The sequence below is a fragment of the Bufo gargarizans genome, chromosome 6 (genome assembly GCF_014858855.1).
Source record: "Bufo gargarizans isolate SCDJY-AF-19 chromosome 6, ASM1485885v1, whole genome shotgun sequence".
NCBI classification, from domain to species: Eukaryota; Metazoa; Chordata; class Amphibia; order Anura; family Bufonidae; genus Bufo; species Bufo gargarizans.
This window is the reverse complement of record NC_058085.1, coordinates 176638037-176654960: the sequence shown is the minus strand read 5'-3', so window position 1 is coordinate 176654960 and position 16924 is coordinate 176638037. Positions and strand designations below refer to the sequence as shown.

Below are 16924 nucleotides of genomic sequence, written 5' to 3'. Positions count from 1 at the left end.
CGGGTGCATTGCGTTCAACTCACGCATCGCATCCGCGTGGAATACTCGCCCGTGTGAAAGGGGCCTAAAATTTTACCAGCTCTGCCCAAGAGTGAATAGTTTTCTTTGTTGAAGTTCTACTGCTTTCAGGCGAGAGAGAGCAGAGTGACCATTTCCATATATTTAAAGCTGATCTAAAACCACGGCCATAATACTAAGGGGCCTTAGGCTGTCCCCCATTCAGCAGGGAGCAGGGACCTGGCTCTCACATGAGAGCCGCTGCCCTGCTCTAACAGCCCGGACCGACAGGAGTGCCGATCTGGGCTGTTTAACACTTTACATGCCATGGACAATGGTGACCGCCCTCCCTCTGTCTCCCATCGGCACCCTGCAAATGCGATTGCGGGGTGCCGATGTGTGTGAAGGCTGGCTGGGGTCTCGTGTAGGCCCCAGACCAGCCTTGATTAGTCAATGTCAGAATAGCACTGACATTAACCACTTCAACCCCGCTAGCTAAAACCCCCTTAATGACCAGGCCACTTTTTACACTTCTGCACTACACTATTTTCACCGTTTATTGCTCGGTCATGCAACTTACCACCCAAATGAATTTTACCTCCTTTTCTTCTCACTAATAGAGCTTTCATTTGGTGGTATTTCATTGCTGCTGACATTTTTACTTTTTTTGTTATTAATCGAAATTTAACGATTTTTTTGCCAAAAAATGACATTTTTCGCTTTAAGTTGTAAAATTTTGCAAAAAAAACGACATCCATATATAAATTTTTTGCTAAATTTATTGTTCTACATGTCTTTGATAAAAAAAAATGTTTGGGTAAAAAAAAAATGGTTTAGGTAAAAGTTATAGCGTTTACAAACTATGGTACAAAAATGTGAATTTCCGCTTTTTGAAACAGCTCTGACTTTCTGAGCACCTGTCATGTTTCCTCAGGTTCTACAATGCCCAGACAGTAGAAACACCCCACAAATGACCCCATTTCGGACAGTAGACACCCTAAGGTATTCACTGATGGGCATAGTGAGTTCATAGAACTTTTTATTTTTTGTCACAAGTTAGCGGAAAATGATGATTTATTTTTTATTTTATTTTTTTCTTACAAAGTCTCATATTCCACAAACTTGTGACAAAAAATAAAAAAGTCTAGGAACTCGCCATGCCCCTCACGGAATACCCTGAGGTGTCTTCTTTCCAAAATGGGGTCACTTGTGGGGTAGTTATACTGCCCTGGCATTTTAGGGGCCCATATGTGTGAGAAGTAGTTTGCAATCAAAATCTGTAAAAAATGACCGGTGAAATCCGAAAGGTGCACTTTGGAATGTGGGTCCCTTTGCCCACATAGGCTGCAAAAAAGTGTCACACATCTGGTATCGCCGTACTCAGGAGAAGTTGGGGAATGTGTTTTGGGGTGTCATTTTACATATACCCATGCTGGGTGAGATAAATATCTTGGTCAAATGCCAACTTTGTATAAAAAAATGGGAAATGTTGTCTTTTACCAAGATATTTCTTTCACCCAGCATGGGTATATGTAAAATGACACCCCAAAACACATTCCCCAACTTCTCCTGAGTACGCGATACCAGATGTGTGACACTTTTTTGCAGCCTAGGTGGGCAAAGGGGCACACATTCCAGAGAGCACCTTTAGGATTTCACCGGCCATTTTTTACAGATTTTGATTTCAAACTACTTCTCACGCATATGGGCCCCTAAATTGCCAGGGCAGTATAACTACCCCACAAGTGACCCCATTTTGGAAAGAAGACACCCCAAGGTATTCCGTGAGGGGCATGGCGAGTTCCTAGAATTTTTTATTTTTTGTCACAAGTTAGTGGAATATGAGACTTTGTAAGAAAAAAAAAAATCATCATTTTCCGCTAACTTGTGACAAAAAATAAAAAATTCTAGGAACTCGCCATGCCCCTCACGGAATAACTTGGGGTGTCTTCTTTCCAAAATGTGGTCACTTGTGGGGTAGTTATACTGCCCTGGCATTCTAGGGGCCCTAATGTGTGGTAAGTAGTTTGAAATCAAAATGTGTAAAAAATGACCTGTGAAATCCTAAAGGTGCTCTTTGGAATGTGTGCCCCTTTGCTCACCTAGGCGGCAAAAAAGTGTCACACATCTGGTATCGCCGTACTCAGGACAAGTTGGGGAATGTGTTTTGGGGTGTCATTTTACATATACCCATGCTGGGTGAGAGAAATATCTTGGCAAAACACAACTTTTCCCATTTTTTTATACAAAGTTGGCATTTGACCAAGATATTTATCTCACCCAGCATGGGTATATGTAAAATGACACCCCAAAACACATTCCCCAACTTCTCCTGAGTACGGCGATACCAGATGTGTGACACTTTTTTGCAGCCTATATGCGCAAAGCGGCCCAAATTCCTTTTAGGAGGGCATTTTTAGACATTTGGATCCCAGACTTCTTCTCACGCTTTCGGGCTCCTAAAATGCCAGGGCAGTATAAATACCCCACATGTGACCCCATTTTGGAAAGAAGACACCCCAAGGCATTCAATGAGGGGCATGGCGAGTTCATAGAATTTTTTTTTTTTTGGCACAAGTTAGCGGAAATTGATTTTTTTTAGTATTTTCTCACAAAGTCTCCCTTTCCGCTATGTATCCGTGGATCTGTAAAAATCATACGGACGTCTGAATGGAGCCTTACAGGGGGGTGATCAATGACAGGGGGTGATCAGGGAGTCTGTATGGGGTGATCACCCCCCTGTCATTGATCACCCCCCTGTAAGGCTCAATTCAGACGTCCGTTTGTGTTTTGCAGATCCGATCCATGTATCCGTGGATCCGTAAAAATCATACGGACGTCTGAACGGAGCCTGACAGGGGGGGTGATCAATGACAGGGGGGTGATCAATGACAGGGGGTGATCAGGGAGTGTATATGAGGTGATCACCCCCCTGTCATTGATCACCCCCCTGTAAGGGTCCATTCAGACGTCCGTATGTGTTTTGCGGATCCAATCCATGTATCCGTGGATCTGTAAAAATCATACGGACGTCTGAATGGAGCCTTACAGGGGGGTGATCAATGACAGGGGGTGATCAGGGAGTGTATATGAGGTGATCACCCCCCTGTCATTGATCACCCCCCTGTAAGGCTCCATTCAGACGTCCGTATGTGTTTTGCGGATCCGATCCATGTATCCGTGGATCCGTAAAAATCATACGGACGTCTGAATGGAGCCTTACAGGGGGGTGATCAATGACAGGGAGGTGATCAATGACAGGGGGGTGATCAGGGAATCTATATGGGTGATCACCCGCCTGTCATTGATCACCCCCCTGTAAGGCTCCATTCAGACGTCCGTATGTGTTTTGCGGATCCGATCCATGTATCTGTGGATCCGTAAAAATCATACGGATGTCTGAACGGAGCCTGACAGGGGGGTGATCAATGACAGGAGGGTGATCAGGGAGTCTATATGGGGTGATCAGGGGTTCATAAGGGGTTAATAAGTGACAGGGGGGGTGTAGTGTAGTGTAGTGTAGTGGTGCTTGGTGCTACTTTACTGAGCTACCTGTGTCCTCTGGTGGTCGATCCAAACAAAAGGGACCACCAGAGGACCAGGTAGCAGGTATATTAGACGCTGTTATCAAAACAGTGTCTAATATACCTGTTAGGGGTTAAAAAAATCGCATCTCCAGCCTGCCAGCGAACAATCGCCGCTGGCAGGCTGGAGATCCTGTCTCTTACCTTCCGTTCCTGTGAACGCGCGCGCCTGTGTGCGCGCGTTCACAGGAAGTCACGGCTCTCGCGAGATGACGTGTATATGCGTCACTCTGCGCAGAGCTGCCGCCTCCGGACCGCAGATCTGCGTTAGGCAGTCCGGAGGCGGTTAAACTGCAATGCACTGTAGGGATAGTGCATTGCATTTTAAAATCAATCAAAAAGCTGTCTATTATAGTCCCCTTGTGGAACTATTAAGTTGTAAAAAAAAGTTAAGAAAAACACATTTATTCAATAAATAAATCAATTTAAGCTTTTTTTCTATAAAAAAAATACTTTTCAATTAAAAAAATAGCAAAAAAAATCTCCCCTATATGTTTAGTATTGCAGCGTCCGTAACGACCCTGAATACACAAATATCACGTAAATTATCCCCTACGGTGAATGCCATAATTTTTTTTTTTAAATGACAGATCAAGCGATCAAAAAGCGCAATTTACTCCAAAATGATACCAATGAAAATTTCAAGTCATCCTGCAAAAATCAAGCCCTCATACAACTCCAGAGAAATAAAAATAAAAAAGTTATGGGTCTTGGGAAGCGGCAATGCAAAAAATATTTTTTTATTTCTTAAAAAAAAAAGGTGTTTTATTGCAAAAAAAGTAGTAAAAAATAACCCTTATGTATTTGGTATCACTGTAATCGTACTAACCCAGTGAATAAAGATTTTATGTTATTTATACAAAAAAATGAAGGCTGTGCAATTAATAACATAGAAACGCAGTGGAAGCATTGCTGTTTTTCCCAGCTCCCTCCTAGAAAGAGTTAATAAAAGTTAATAAGAAAGTTATGTGTACCCCAAAATGGTGCCATTAAAAACTAAAACTTGTCCCGCAAAAAACAAGCCCTCAGAAAGCTATATAGACTGAAAAATAAAAAAAGGTATAGCTCTTGGAATGCGACTATGAAAAAAGGAAGAAAAACGCTTGGCCAGTAAGGCCCAATACAGTTGTATATATCTGGCAGGCAGGACATTCGGGGCCTGGGACAAAATAGCAGGGGCCCAGGCCCTGAATTATTTTACCAAGCAACGCCCCTGGCAAGGGGTGAGATCTGTGGCAAATCCTCATCAAATCGGCAACAAAACTTGCAAGTAACACAACAAAAAAGGGTGGATTTTCTATTTTGAAAACCGTGTGCAGGTACCCCAAGGCTGCGTTCACATAAGCGATATTTCTTTCCAGGTGCTCTCCAGACTGTCAGCACTCAGTCTAAACGCTGATCCATTTATCTGAATGAGTATTTACTTGGGCAATTTTCTGCCAGGACCACCAGTCTGTGCAGAGAATAACGCAAGGCTCAGGGTCCTTTTACACGTACAGATGATCTGCATATAAACTTTCACTGAGGATTATTTTATGTTTAAACCAATAACTTTACTTAAATAATTTTTAAAACAAGAATTAATCCCCCAACCAAGCATTTACAAACAATCTCCTAATAAAAAATATATCATGGGCAGTTTATTCATTTTCCATCCCTATAATGATATTTAGTATATCGCCTTTATAACACTCCAGCATTCCTTCCACTATATGCTTTTAAAAGATTATTTTCAACTGTATTTTGCTCCTCTTTATTGTAAACTTTCTATAGAGTTTAGATTCCATTCTCACTGAGAGATTATCCACAATTGGGACAAGGTCAGGAGACAATCTGAGCTGACTGCTCATTCCTGAATGCATTCAAGGCTAGTATATATTGAATAGGGTTTATTATCACACATTGTTGCAGAAGTCTGATATGATTTATGTGCTTTAAAAGAACCCGCCACCTTTCCTAATTCTTGTATTCCTCATGTAATAAAAATATCTGGAGCATCTATTCTCATAACTCTGCGTTGTACTGTTCCTATGTTAATCCTCTAAGGGTACTTTCACTTTCACACTTGCGTTGTGAAGATCCGGCAGGCAATTTCGTCGCCAGAACTGCCTGCCGGATCCGGAAATCCGTGCACAAACGGATAGCATTTGTAGACCGATCCGGATGCGGATCTGTCTAACAAATGCATTGAAACACCGAAACCGTCTCTCCGGTGTCATCCGGAAAAACTGATTTGCCGGAACAATTGGTGCCAGATCCGGCATTAATGCATTTCAATGGAAAATAATGCTGAAATAATGTTATGAAATTTTGGACGAAGAAAATACTGCAGCATTCTACAGTATTTTCTCTGGCCAAATACGGTAAGAGGGATTGAACTGAAGACATCCTGATGCATACTGAACAGATTGCTCTCCATTGAGAATGCATTAGGATAAAACTGATCAATTTTTTTCTGGTATTGAGCTCCTAGGACGGAAATCAATACCGGAAAACTTTAACGCTAGTGTGAAAGTACCCTTAGAAATGTGTAAATAAGTTGACAACTGGGAGGGGTGTCCCTATGTAGCAAACACTGCCAGCATTTATTGGACAGTGTCATATGGCGTAGGGACACACCTTTTTTTGGAAACAATGTATTCATACATACATTTCTAGTAGAGATAACACAGGGACAGCACAATGCAGAATGTTATCCTAGTATGTACAACAACACATATGTCAGGTATAGTGACAGGACCTCTTTAAAAAACTTTGCTCCATTCAGCCTCCCTACATCTTTCACTTTACAAATATGTTCCCTTGAAGGAGCTAAACACGAAACGCACGTCGGGGTTTTGAACCGTTCTGGTCGGTATTACTCATTACAATCAGTACTCCTTCTTGCTGTGTATATGTTATTTATGGCACTTGGCACTTTAGACTGGTTTATAATGTGCATGTGATACTCATTTTCATCTATTAATCACTTGACCTCCACTTGGAGTCTTCCTTATTTGATATATGGTGTGATCTTACTCGATCTTCATACTTACACAATGGATGTTGACATGATTTTCACTGATTAAGGAGTCTGGATATTTGTTATGTGACCTATTATGTGGTTCTTTTTCTTTCCTGTGTGTACATGTCGCTGCTACTTTTTATCTATGTATGTTTCTAATATGTATTAAATAAAACATTTGTTGGATTTATTATATGCTGTGTATTGTAATTTGGTGTGGTGGATTGCAGTTGGTCGGGCACGGCATTCATGTTTGTTTGAGCTATATTTATTGGGTATAGATATGTATACAGTATTTATGGGAGAAACGGCTTTTATAAAAGGCAGCCAAGAAAGCCTTGCAAAAGGACATAAACAAAATTCACATTGATTTAGTAAAAGATGAAAAAACAGCACAAATAAATCTAGTAATACCTGCAGAAAGCATAGATGACTAGGAGGTTACCCAGCGTTCCTGTTATCCCTACTGCCAGGATTACAGCTCCGATGGTATAATGTACATGATCTGGGACATCAGCTGTAGGGTAGGCATGATGTATAACTTCTCTAGGGGGTTCCTAATAAAGCCAGAACAGGACATTTTATCAATAATATGATGAATTAGAATTTTCATTGTTAAATATTTGATGAAATCATACAGACATAGGATGCAGGCAATAAAAGGGGATAAATCGTTAGTGACAGGCAGCTAACAGAGCCATGAAACAGTCCATAGTTCCATAAAATAGAAACTTTTTAAGCAGCTCATTTTTCAACTTAAAAAAAAGAATTAGAAGTAAAAACAACAAATATGAAAAGGTTAAAAGTACATCTGTAACTGACTTCCCCAAGATACCAATAAAAGGAAGTTTGATCACGGAGAGAGAATCAGCCAAATCGGACCAGAATCAAATTTTTAGAAATTCGCATATCTCTAGCTAGTAAACTCACTCATCTAAGGCCTGAGCAACACTGCAACTTTTTGTAGTGCTACTTTTTTATTTTAACTATTGAGTGACATCTCTCGTCACAAGTAGAGATGAGCAAATCGATTAGAAATTAATCGGATTCCACCTGAATTGTGTGAAGATTTTTGGTGTTTTCGGATCAGAATTTTTGGTAATTCGGTTTTAGAGAGAGGAAAACATGTATTAAGAAATCTAGGAGACCTCAGAGTGTCACAGACAAACTTTCAAGCCAATTGGAGCAATTTTGATTCAGTTAGAATTGATTTTGACCTAAATCAAATCTGTTGGCCTATTCAGCTAAATCAAACACAAATTCGCTCAGAAGTAACAAGCAGCAGTACTCAATGTCAAGCAGCAGCTGCAAAAGCAAATAAGGTTTTATGAAGAAAGAGATAAAACCATTAGACCCAATGTAACCTTTCTATAAATCCCATGTACGACCTGTTTTGAAAGGGTATAGGAGAGCTTGAGATGGTCTAAAGGCAGGTGGTTAGGACAAGAGATTTATCTTATGAGTGAATAGTAAAATGAGTTTTGTTCATCTTGGAAAAAAGATTCCGTTAAGGTGTTATTCACACATTGTGCTTGAATATGAGGTGGCACATAATTAATTCTCTCCAAGGACCTTACAAAAGTCCAGGAGACATTTCTTGTATAAGAATGATTAATTAATCAATATAGTAAAGGGTTCTTCACAGTTAGCTTAGCCAAACTATAGAATGCCCTACCTCACTAGATAGTAATGGTGAATATTATATATAATAGTATACATAAATAGCCGAAATCTTATGACAAATGGCATTGAGAGTTATAATTAATCAATAATTATAATTATCTATAATTGTTTCAGAAATGTTGAATCTAATGCTCCCATGTCATCCTTACAGCCTATTTAACTACATGACTATATGGGTTATTCGGGATTTCATTATTCCTATATTAATTATACTTTAAATGGATGGTCAGTGCACATTTTTTCCCCTTTGTGTGAGCCCACAACAAGCCTCCCTACAAAAGATACAACTAAGAATTTTCTTGGGCTTTAGATTATAGATTTATAATATAAGGGTATGAGAATAAAAGTTAGGTGTAAATGCATGGTAAATACCCTCAGTGCAATCGGATAGGAACTGACTAGAGATGGGTGAACCAGTTCGTACCAGTTCTTTCCAAACCGAGTTCTTTCCAAACTTTTCGAAATTTAATCTGGCAGCCGAACCCAAAGTTTGAATGAGTGTAGATGTGTCACGGACGTTCCCGCGACAGGTTGCAGGAGATTGGTGAGACTGGCAACACATGGTTTGATTTGATCTGGTTTTCATTGTGGATCAATAGGTGTCTGTGTTGTTTCTGGTAATGGTCACCTTCCTTGCCTCAGGTGTTGCTTATGTAGTCATTTAACCTTCCTTATTTATTGTTGCTTATCCCACAATGCTGTGCGGTTTATAGCTTCAGTTTCAGTTGTGGATTGCTGGTGTGTGGATCTCAGCAGAGTTCCTGGTGCTTCCATTGCTCCTTTGACGTTAAGTCTTTCTTTCCCTTTTGTATTTTGTTTTGGTTCTATGTGTTACATTTCCCAATTGTTTGTATTAGGGAGACTCATGTCCGTCCTTACTTTTGGAGAAACAGGTAGTCTCGTCCCTGCCATTAGTACCAGGGTCCTATAGGGCTAGATAGGACTCTAGGTATTCCTGTGTATGAAAACACCTTCCTCTGGTGTCTGTTCATACTGATAGTCAGTCAGGATTTTGGTTAGAGTTTTACTAGGAGGTGACCATCTTTCTTCCTTAGTTCTGAGGCCTTATTTCCTGTTCCCCCTTCCCTCTTATGCTCGGTGTGGCGTTTCCGTCCCTCACCAAAGCATGACAATATAAACCGCCAAAACCTTTATTTTTTTGTTTGTGTGTAGCCATGGATCCTATTGCTGCACTGGCAGGTCAGCTGCAAGGCTGTCTTTGGAGGTAGCTGACCTCCGTACGACCATCTCGCAGATGCAGAGACTGCAGGCTGCTGGTCCTAGTGGAGGTGGTGGTTACCAGGCCTGTCTTGAACCTAAAGTTGCCCTCCCGGACAGATTCTCTGGGGAACGTGATAATTTTATTTTGTTTAGGGAGGCGTGCAAACTGTATTTTAGGCTACATCCACACTCATCTGGGGATGAGAAACAGCGAATCGGTGTGGTTATTTCCTTGCTTAAGGGGAATGCGCAGTCATGGGCTTTTTCTCTGCCGACCGGATCGCAGTCTCTCTCTGGTCGGTAGATACATTTTTTCGAAGGTTTGGGTCTTATCTATGATGATCCGGATCGGACCTCCCTAGCCGAAACCAAACTGCACAGCCTTTGTCAGGGTGATCGTTCCACTGAGATTTATTGCTCTGAGTTTAGGAGGTGGGCTACGGATACAGAATGGAATGATCCTGCCCTCCATAGCCAGTTTTCTCAGGGGTTATCAGATCTGCTGAAGTATGCCTTGGCCTTTCATGAAACCACAGTGTCTCTGGAGGCTGCTATGTCTCTGGCTATACACATGGATAGATGCCTGAGAGAGAGATCTAGGGGCCCCCACTCTCAGGACGTACTATCACATGATGTATCATCCTACTCTGATACTTTGGGTGAAACTATTCCTGGGTTTATGTCTGGGGACAAACTCATGCAATTAGGGGGAGCTACACATGGATCCACTTTTAAGCATACTGGTAATAGGAAGGGAGTGTGTTTTTTGTGCGGACAAAGGGGACATTTTATCAGTGTATGTCCATGCATTCAATGGCAAAAAAAGAGGGACATTTAATTCCCATCCGACTCTTGGAGGGGTGAGAGGAGAGTCAAAAACTGTGCATTTGTCTTTTACTGGTAGTACCCCATTTCCCCTGGCTACTAAGGTGGTGCTAGAGTAAAAAACTGTGGGGATTGAGGTGTTTATCGACAGCGGGGCCAGGGTGAATCTGATTGATGCTCAGTTCATCCGTATGCACGGGTTGTCACCGAGTGAATAAAAAAAAAAACATTTTTGCTATTGATTCTGCACATCTAGCTCAGAAGTGTTTATCTCAAGTGGTGCATGATATCAGATTAAGAGTGGGTGACTTTCATCAAGAATTTATTTCTTATTTTGTGTTGGAGGGTCTCCCTGCACTGATTGTTGCAGTGACTATTGTCTGAATACATATTTTTCTGTTTTAACCAATAAGACATTATCCTCTTTTATATCTGATTTTGCCGACGTGTTTTCTCAGAGTGGTTGCCAGGATTTACCTCTGCATCGGGAATTTGATTGTCCTATCAATCTTATTCCCGGAGCTAAATTGCCAAAATCTAGGTTGAATAACCTTTCTGAACCTGAAATATGGGCCATGAGTGAGAACTGTATATTACCGAGAGTTTGGGTAAAGGACACATAAGACCTTCCAAGTCTCCAGTGGCAGGAGGGTTCATTTTTGTTAAAAAAAAGGACGGAGGTCTGAATTTCTGTGAACTCAATCGGATTACTGTCTGTGATCCTTACCCTCTTCCTTTGATTCCCGATTTGTTTAACCAGATTATTGGTGCCAAGGTGTTCTCCAAGTTGGACTTAAGGGGGGCATATAATCTGGTTAGGATCAAGGAAGGGGATGAATGGAAGACGGCTTTTAATACTCCTGAGGGGCACTTTGAGAACCTGGTCATGCCTTTCGGGTTGACCAATGCTCCTGTGGTTTTCCAGCATTTGGTGAATGACATTTTTCATCACCTTGTCTAATCATGTGTTACAGATCCTAAAGGACAATAAATCGTACGCAAAATTAGATAAGTGTGTTTTTGCGGTACACGAGGTGCAGTTTTTGGGCTTACCTGCTGTCATGTTCGGGTTTTCGAATGGATCCAGAGAAAGTCAATGCAGTATTGGACTGGGATCGACCCGAAAATCTGAAGGCTCTTATGCGGTTTTGGCGGTTCACCAACTATTACCGAAAATGTATTCAGAATTATTCGACAATAGTAAAACCCTAAACAAACATGACTAAGAAAGGGACAGATGCCTCAGTGTGGCCTGATTTGGCGTTGCAAGCTTTTTTTGCGATTAAGGAATGCTTCTCTTCTGCCCCTACATTGGTGCAGCCGGATGTTTCACAACCTTTCATTGTGGAAGTGGACACGTCCGAGGTGAGGGTAGGAGAAGTTTTATCGCAGGTGTGGTGTTTCCCTCCCACACCGAAGCGTGACAAGATGGGTCTATACAATGTCTGACAGAAAATCATCTTAGGGACAGTGTACAGTCACAATTAAGCTTTTTTTTCTAGTGCAAAGGTCATTGAAGGGAAAGGATAGAAAGAAGAAGAATTGTGTAAATAGGGAAAGGCAGGGAAAGCTGTCAGCCAGGGGGTGAAAAGTGATGACCTGAGGCTTAGTGTGTCTGGCAGTGTATTCTAGATGCAGTTACTGCCTTATTACACAGCTGTAGCTGCTGCAGAATATGAAAAGCAGCCACAGGACAGGACATTTCTTTTATTTATTTTTGTCATTTTAACAGAAATAATTATTTTATTATTCCAGAGGATAGATAGCAATTGAAATCTCAGTGAAAACATAAACTACTAGTCCGAAATCCTTATTGTTGAATCTCCAGACAATAAAAATGTTTTTGTTAACATGTATGCTATGTAACATGTATGCTATTTTCCCAAACTAAAGGTATTCTGCAGTTTTTCTTTCTAATGATATATCCTCTGGATAGATTATCAGTATCTGATCGGCAATCAGTTGTTTGAGAAGGCCATAGTGCTTCAATAGTACCATGGTCTTCTCTCTGTTTACTGCAGGCCCAGTGATGTCACAAATAGTATCAGTTGCCTGGGCGCAGCTAAGCCCTGTTTACTTCTCAAATACAGTCATGTGAAAAAAATTAGGACACCCTTTGAAAGCATGTGGTTTTTTGTAACATTTTTAATAAAAGGTTATTTCATCTCCGTTTCAACAATACAGAGAGATTAAAGTAATCCGACTAAACAAAGAAAACTGAAGAAAAGTCTTTTCAAGATCTTCTGTAAATGTCATTCTACAAAAATGCCTATTCTAACTGAGGAAAAAGATAGGACACCCTTGCCCCTAATAGCGAGTGTTACCTCCTTTGGCTGAAATAACTGCAGTGAGACGGTTCTTGTAGCCATCTACCAGTCTTCGACATCGGTCTGAGGAAATTTTACCCCACTCCTCAATGCAGAACCTTTTCAGCTGTGAGATGTTTGAGGGGTTTCTTGCACGTACAGCCCTTTTCAAGTCACCCCACAGCATCTCAATGGGATTCAAATCTGGACTTTGACTTGGCCATTCCAGGACTCTCCATTTCTTCTTTTTCAGCCAATCTTTGGTTGATTTACTAGTATGTTTTGGGTCATTGTCATGTTGCATGGTCCAGTTCCGCTTCAGCTTTAATTTTGGTCTCACATGTTCTTCAAGCACCTTCTGATACACAGTAGAATTCATCGTGGATTCTATGATGGTGAGCTGACCAGGTCCTGCTGCAGCAAAGCAGCCCCAAACCATGACACTTCCACCTCCATGCTTCACAGTTGGTATGAGGTTCTTTTCTTGGAATGCTGTGTTTGGTTTACGCCAAACATGTCCTCTGCTGTTGTGTCCAAATAATTCAATTTTGGACTCATCTGTCCAAAGAACATTATTCCAGAAGTCCTGGTCTTTGTCAACTTTATCTCTGGCAAATGTCAGTCTGGCCTCGATGTTTCTCTTGGAAAGCTAAGGTTTCCTCCTTGCACACCTCCCATGCAAGTTAAACTTGTACAGTCTCTTTCTGATTGTAGAGGCATGTACTTCTACATCAACAGTAGCCAGAGCCTGCTGTAGTTCTCGAGATGACACTTTAGGGTTTTTGGAGACCTCTTTTAGCATCTTGCGGTCTGCTCTTGGGGTGAACTTGCTGGGGCGACCAGTCCTGGGCATGTTGGCAGTTGTTTTGAAAGCCCTCCACTTGTAGACTATCTTCCGGACAGTGGAATGGCTGATTTCAAAATCTTTTGAGATCTTTTTAAATCCCTTCCCAGACTCATAGGCTGCTACAATCTTTTTTCTGAAGTCCTCTGACAGCTCTTTTGCTCTCACCATGGTGCTCACTCTCACTTCAACAGTCAGGAGCACACCAAACTAAATGTCTGAGGTTTAAATAGGGCAAGCCTCATTCAACATGCAGAGTAACGATCTACTAATTATGTGCACCTGGTGTGATATACCTGTGTGAGATCTGAGCCAATTTAAGAGGGAATACATGTGAGGGTGTCCTATCTTTTTCCTCAGTTAGAATAGGCATTTTTGTAGAATGACATTTACAGAAGATCTTGAAAAGACTTTTCTTCAGTTTTCTTTGTTTAGTTGGATTACTTTAATCTCTCTGTATTGTTGAAACGGAGATGAAATAACCTTTTATTAAAAATGTTACAAAAAACCACATGCTTTCAAAGGGTGTCCTAATTTTTTCACATGACTGTAGCTGATCGGCAGCACCCCAGGAGTCGGGCCCCCCGCAGATCAGATGCTGATGATCTATCCAGAGGATAGATCATCAGAAAGAAAAACTGCAGAATACCTTTTTAGTTTGGGAAAATAGCATACATGTGTCTTACAATTCAAAGGGTAATGGACGGTTTACATCTCTGAGTGATAATTTGAGATACTAGGCCGAAATCTGTGTCGGTGTATCTCCAGACTGTTAAAAAAAAGTTTTTTGTGTTTAAGTTTTGTAAAATAGCATCCGTGTTTCTTACAATACTAAGGGTAGTGTTGGTGTGGTGGGGGGTTTGGGAAAATAATCACATAGAAGGTTGACAAGAGGTGTTTTACACTAGAGAGAGCTTTTTTCTGAATCTGCATATTTACACACGCAAACATTAGGCCAAAATCTGCTAGGGGTTCCAATACTGCATTATTAACAAAGTCAACTGTCAGTAGCAATATCTTCAGTGCGTTCTTGGAAAGTGAAGGACATTGTATTGTGCCTCTTGTCTTTAAGTTAAAACAGAAAACAGATTAGCAAACCATTCCATACTTTGTGTGGGTTCTAAACAAAAGACTCAGAGCCAGAGTGTGGGTAGTTGCAGCAACAGCTATCTGATCAGAAGTAGTAGTAGGCTCAAAGGCACAACATTATCATTGAGGAGAAAGAGGATGAGATTGAGGATTGGATGGCTCACTCCTCCTCTCAATCGCAGCAGGATAATGTGGAGGTGACTGCAGAATCTGACACCATGCCGTGGAGCCAGGGTCATAGCATTCTTGCAGCTCCTCCTCCTTGCAGCCCCAGAGAAAGTTCAGTGGAGTCCTTTCTGTCTTCACTGCTCCTTTCTAGTGGGGTGCCTTCCTTTTTCTGGAAGTGTGCTGCACCTAACCGCGTGCAAGGGCGCTGGGCTCCTTCTTTCCCTGCCGCCATGCGCCATGCTGACAAGCACAGGCAGCAGGTAGCTTAACTATGGTATCTGTGTTCCATGCCAGTGTTTCCTTCCTGCTGGAGACTTGTACTGGTGTTTGAACTTGCATAGGTGTGTCTCTCTCCATCTATGAAGCAGCACATACACGCCCTCTGCCTCACCAGCCTATGGGTGGATTGCAGCAGGTATGTAAAGGCACTTCCTACCACAGGAAGATGCCTGAGCAACCTCATGGTTTTAGCTTGTCTATCTCCAAGTGCTAAGGTGTCTCTCTTGTCTGCTTCACTGTGTACTGGACCTTGCTTATTGAATTCTTGGACTTTGCCCGTTTGCTGCCGGCATCTGACCTCGGACTTCATTTATAAACTTTGCCTGTTTGCCACCTGCCCCTGACCTCGTATCTCGTTTATGGACTTTTTTTACCGCCTGCCTCTTATCTCTTCGCTTACTGAATTTGATTGATTGCCGCCTGTCCAGACCTGGAACCTTCTGGCTGCGCAAGTCCCCTCGGTGCTTGCACTGAGTACTCTGACCCCCTGGTCAGCTGCCACTGACTCGCGGACTGCTCTGGAGTAGCCCCTGGCAACTACCCTAATGGCCCAAGCCTATCCTCACCATCAGAGGCTCGAGTGAAGACCAGGTAGTGGCTTAGTTACGCCCCTCCAGCGTATACCCAGTCAGTGGCGCAGTGGGCCCACACCCACTTGCATAACATAGTGGCAAGAAAACTCCACCACGCCCTACAGCAGAGAGTTAAGAGAGTTTCCCTGTTGACAACTTGTGTGAGAGCAGTCAGCGTCTGGACTGCCCTGAGGAGGAGGTTCAGGAGGAGGCTGAGGAGACCATGCATAGCTGTGTTGGTGGTGATAATAGTGGAACCCATAGCCACAGTATTTATGGTGGGGGTAGCAACAGTGGAAATTGGGGCAAATGAACAGCATGTAATCGGGAAAGGAGCAGGGAGGGTGAGGACTCCAATGACAATCGTGTATTGGACAGGACGTGGGAGCCAGATAGGGGTGCTAAGGAGGAGGCAACATCAGACGAGGAGAGTGGCGACAGCAGCGGCAGCAATAAAGAGCAGAGGTAACCTACAGCCCAAAGAACAGCCAGGACCATGTCTGCTTTGGGATCTGGTGATGCCGCTGACACTGTGGGTGTGTTAGAAAAAAAAGGTGCCAGAACTAAGCCAAACTTGGTTGCCTCTAGCTCTGTCCGAGCAACTGCAGTACAACTGTAATAGTGACTTGTACTCGCACATGGCAGAGAACATGGGTTGAACCTTGTGATTATCTCTCTGCAGCAAGCTGCACTCCACGGTGGATACATGGGGAAGCTGTTATGGGCAGGAGCAGTACATGTCTTTCCTGGCCCACTGGGTCAATGTTTTTTGTGTCAGTGGCAAGGCAGCACCCGAACAACATGGCCAGGTCCTTTTGACCCCACCACGATAGCATTGAACAGGCTCCAAGACCAATCATTTATCTGCCTCCTCCACCTTCTCCATTGCCATGCTCCTGTCCCCGACAGCAGCAGGGCATACCATCACTTCTACTCCCCCTCCATCCTATCAAGTGTCAAGTCAATTGTTGCAATTCAGTGTAGGAGCTGATCGGCCTGGACAAGTACATCATGCAGCAAACATTCCGATGGCTGTCACCCAGTTGATTCCTACTGGGCTAGGTCGTCAACGACAATGGCCACAACACACAATATCCTGGCCACCTTGAACCTGGGGGAAATAGCACAGGCTCTCTGCATTGCTTTTAAAAGAGTACACTTGCTTTTGCAAGGTGCTGGCAATGTCCAGAAGACTGTCCCTCTTTTCAGCCATTCTCACATGGCAAGAAACACTCTAATGAACTTGCAGCAACAGAATGGTTTGCAGCTATACTGCTTGCTGAAATTGAACATTGCTCATGATACAACGTCTGTACAAGCAGCGGAAAGCCGTGAACAAGTTTGTCATGCAC

General features: G+C 42.4%; 1 protein-coding gene across 1 annotated transcript in view; it reads right to left on the bottom strand.

Annotated features, from left to right (window-relative positions):
* OPN4 (opsin 4) overlaps positions 1-16924 on the bottom strand; it is a 126148-nt gene that overhangs the window by 92308 nt on the left and 16916 nt on the right. The window contains exon 2 of the mRNA XM_044298607.1: positions 7000-7142. Coding sequence (XP_044154542.1) covers positions 7000-7142 — 143 coding nt within the window. The remainder of the gene's footprint in view (positions 1-6999; positions 7143-16924) is intronic.